The sequence below is a fragment of the Oryzias latipes genome, chromosome 17 (genome assembly GCF_053564925.1).
Source record: "Oryzias latipes strain Hd-rR chromosome 17, Olatipes_Hd-rR_3.1".
Classification (NCBI taxonomy): domain Eukaryota; kingdom Metazoa; phylum Chordata; class Actinopteri; order Beloniformes; family Adrianichthyidae; genus Oryzias; species Oryzias latipes.
Window position 1 is genome coordinate 11,421,969 of NC_136253.1, and position 4,346 is coordinate 11,426,314.

The 4,346-nt window shown below is 39.4% G+C and overlaps 1 protein-coding gene across 1 annotated transcript; it reads left to right on the top strand.

The window, feature by feature from the left end:
* Positions 1-1,868: 1,868 nt before the first annotated feature.
* LOC101157156 (tripartite motif-containing protein 16-like) lies at positions 1,869-3,729 on the top strand. The gene has a single exon (XM_023965470.2). The coding sequence runs from the start codon at positions 1,939-1,941 to the stop codon at positions 3,589-3,591; it is 1,653 nt and encodes a 550-aa protein (XP_023821238.1). The 5' UTR covers positions 1,869-1,938; the 3' UTR covers positions 3,592-3,729.
* Positions 3,730-4,346: the final 617 nt, after the last annotated feature.

The window sequence follows — 4,346 nt, forward strand, 5'->3', positions numbered from 1 at the left end:
GCCAGGCGCCGGGAGAAAAACGCACAGGGGGCAATTTTTAAGTGTCAATGGATCGTTGTGACAGAAGGGCTCCTTCCCCAATGTCAGATGCGTCTACCTCCACAATGAATTGCAGCTTTCACAAACAACCGGTTCTCCAATAGTCTCTGTAACACTTGCCGTACGTGTTGGATGTGCTCTGTGACTGATGGGGAGAAGATGAGAATGTCATCTAGATTGACAAACACAAACCATTCAAGAAATCTCTTAAGGCGTCATTAAGAAGTGCTTGGAAGTCCCCAACTTTATTGAAACAAAATGAGCTCGTAAATGCACACCATGCCAGGCTCAGATTATGTTTACCAATCGTTGCTAAATGGTGTAACGCCAAATATATATATATATATATATATATATATATATATATATATATATATATATATATATATATATATATATATATATATATATATATATATATATATATATATATATATATATATATATATATATATATATATATATATATATATATATATGTTACGGTGCCTCTGGCAGATTCCTCCCCCTCATCAGCTACACCTGGTACCTCCAGCTGCGCCTCGTCAGCCTCGTCAGCCGGCAGACCCTTGAGGAGACCACGGACCTGTAATCGACGCTAGTTCGTTGTACTCCTACGGGGCATCTCCTGGCCTCCCCTAGATTCTTGTCCATGCCTTTTTGCCCTCGACTAATTACCTTGTCTTTGTGCCACTCCAGGATCTCGCCCTCATGAGATACTCCTCTGGTTGCTGTCCACCTCTCGCTCGTCTCGCTCCATCGCCCCTCTGGCTTTCATCATGGATCATACGGTTGTTGCCGCCAAGACCCTCCAACCCCCACCTCTGGCCTTCACAGAAGAACCTGGGACTCAATATTATTCCTGCAGTCAAATTAAACCTATTTCTACTTACCTCAGTGCCTATCGAGTCTCCTTCCGGGTTCCAGCACTTGGGTCTGCTAAGGCAGTTAATCATGACAATATATATATATATATATATATATATATATATATATATATATATATATATATATATATATATATATATATATATAGCTCGGTTGGTAAGGTGCACGGGCAATTAACATCAACCAGTGAGGGTCCTTGGGCAAGACCCTTAACGCTAATGCCTATATATATATATATATATATATATATATATATATATATATATATATATATATATATATATATATATATATATATATATATATATATGTATGTATGTATGTATGTATGTATGTATGTATGTATGTATGTATGTATAACTACTGAAGATGGTAAAATTGATAGATTTCTAATTATATTTCTTCACTTGCTCCAAAAACTGATAGAAACCTAATTTTGTCATATTGTTAACTTTTTATACTTGATCAATTTGTGCTATGAAGATTTTTGAAACAGTGTTATGTCTACTTTACTGATATAGTATTCTTTAAACGTATACATGATTTTTATAATTAACAGATGGCCATTTTACAATTTTTAAAATGGATATTACATTATATTAAATTTATGTTAACATTAAAATTATGATTTCTATCCATTATATGTAGTTTTTAATGGATAAAAAAGGGAAATGTAAAGAGTAAACAGTATTTTTTTCTAACTATAATATTGATTTTTACATTTAACAAAGAATGATGATGTTAATTTCCAACCAATTTCAAACTGTTGTTGCCAAAACATAACATATGTGAATAACCAAGAAAAATTTTGTACTTTGTCTCTTTTATGATTTTTGAGAGTAAAGCCATTAAATGTTTATGAGTTGCAGTAAAGTCTTCTGGGAAACCACCGACTGGAATCTGATCCTGAAATCCCTCCTCCTGATGATAAAACCTTTGAAAGTTCAAAGTCTTGAATGGAAAACAAGCTGTGAGGAAACCTTCACTGCAGAAGTGTGAAGTAAAATTACCATGAATGATCTGGATCAAGAAACCTTCTGCTGTTCCATCTGTCTGGATCTGCTGAAGGATCCGGTGACTATTCCCTGTGGACACAGCTACTGCATGAAGTGTATTCAAGGATTCTGGGATAAAGAGGCGAAAATCCACAGCTGTCCTCAGTGCAGGAAGACCTTCATACCGAGGCCTGTTCTGGTGAAAAGCACCATGTTAGCAGCTTTAGTGGATCAGCTGAAGAAGCCTGGACTCCAAGCTCCTCCTGCTGATCTCTGCTATGCTGGACCTGAAGATGTGGTCTGGGATGTCTGCACTGGAAGAAAACTGAAAGCCATCAAGTCCTGTTTGATCTGTCTGGCCTCTTACTGTGAGAAACACCTTCAGCCTCATTTGGATGCAGCTGCATTCAAGAAACACAAGCTGGTGGAACCCTCCAAGAACCTGCAGGAGAACATCTGCTCCCGTCATGATGAGGTGATGAAGATGTTCTGTCGCACTGATCAGAAATGTTTCTGTTATCTCTGCTCTGTGGAAGAACATAGAGGCCACGACACAGTCTCAGCTGCAGCAGAAAGGACTGAGAGGCAGAGAGAGCTGGAGGAGAGTCAACAACAAATCCAGCAGAGAATCCAGGACAGAGAGAAGGAGGTGAAGCTGCTTCAACAGGAGGTGGAGGCCATCAATCACTCTGCTGATCAAACAGTGAAGGACAGTGAGAAGATCTTCACTGAGATGATCCGTCTCATCCAGAAAAGAAGCTGTGATGTGAAGCAGCAGATCAGATCCCAGCAGCAAACTGAAGTGAGTCGAGTCAAAGATCTTCAGGAGGAGCTGGAGCAGGAGATCACTGAGCTGAAGAGGAGAGACGCTGAGCTGAAGCAGCTCTTACTCACAGAGGATCACAGCCAGTTTCTGCTCAACTACCCCTCACTGCCACCACTCAGTGAGTCCACACACTCATCCAGCATCAATGTCCGTCCTCTGAGATACTTTGAGGATGTGACAGCAGCTGTGTCAGAGCTCAGAGACAAACTGCAGGACATTCTGAGAGAGGAATGGACAAACATCTCACTGACAGTCACTCATGTGGATGTTTTACTGCCAGAACCAGAACCAAAGAGCAGAGCTGACTTCTTGAAATATTCATGTCAAATCACACTGGATCCAAACACAGCAAACAGACGATTGTTAATGTCAGAGGAGAACAGAAAGGTGACATTGATGAAAAAACCTCAGTCTTATTCTGATCATCCAAACAGATTTACTGAGTATTTCCAGGTTCTGAGTAGAGAAAGTCTGACTGGACGTTGTTACTGGGAGGTGGAGTGGAGAGACTATGTTTGTGTAGCAGTCACATACAAGAACATCAGCATGTGTGGAAATGAAAGTGGATTTGGTTTTAATGACAAATCTTGGTCATTAGTTTGTTATCCAAACAGTTTTTCATTTTACCACAACAGAATAAAAACCTCCATCTCAGCTTCTGTTCCCTCCAGAGTAGGAGTGTACCTGGATCACAGAGCAGGTGTTCTGTCCTTCTACAGCATCTCTGAAAGCATGACTCTCCTCCACAGAGTCCAGACCACATTCACTCAGACGCTCCATGCTGGACTGGGGTTGATTGGTCTTTTTGTTGGAGCTACAGCAGAGTTCTGTAAACTCAAATAGTCCCTGAAAGAAGTGAAATGCTTGTTTTTAGTGATTTCTCTTCTTTGGATCATTTTGAAATAAAAGTTTTAACTGTTAATATTCTGTGGAGTAATGTTTGTAGTCAGAAATAAAGAGAGAAATGAAAAATCTCTAGAATGTGGATTTGAGACATTTTTTGTCTATCCATCCATTCATCTTCTTCCACTCATCCAGGACCGGGTCGCAGGGGCAGCGTTCTAAACAAAGATGCCCGGACTTTCCCTCGCCTTAACCACTTCCTCCAGTTCCTATTGAAGGACCCCAAGGCGTTCCTTGATCAGCCGAGAGATGTAATCCCTCCAGCGTGTCCTGGGTCTTCCTCCACCTAGAACTGAGTCTAGAGTCTGTGTTTTCAAACTGTTGTTTTAAAGGAATTAAACTCACTGGTTGAGAGCATTTTTTCCCCTTTGGCGAGGAAAAATTGGTGGGTTGGTCGCCAGGTGGCCAGTAAAGGAGGAAGTAGGTGTAAGGAGGCTGAATTAGGAAATCTCTATAAAATCTGTTCTTGCTTTCTCAGCATGTTTGAATTTGAGTTTACAGTTAGATGATAACAAAGACGTGTTCATACCATTTAAAAATTACTTCGAATAAATTTTATTTTATTAAAAAAAAAAAATCTGGAAAAAGTTCAAAAAGTAAATTAGTGATATAATTTTTGTCTAAACTTATATAATTTGGCCCAAACATTTTTCTTTTTGTCTACCAGCCAACTTGGCCGATGACTCAAAAATTTA

What these genes read in the sequence shown, in the direction of transcription:
- LOC101157156 (XM_023965470.2), top strand. Translation starts at nt 1,939, where the DNA reads ATGAATGATCTGGATCAAGAAACCTTCTGCTGTTCCATCTGTCTGGAT.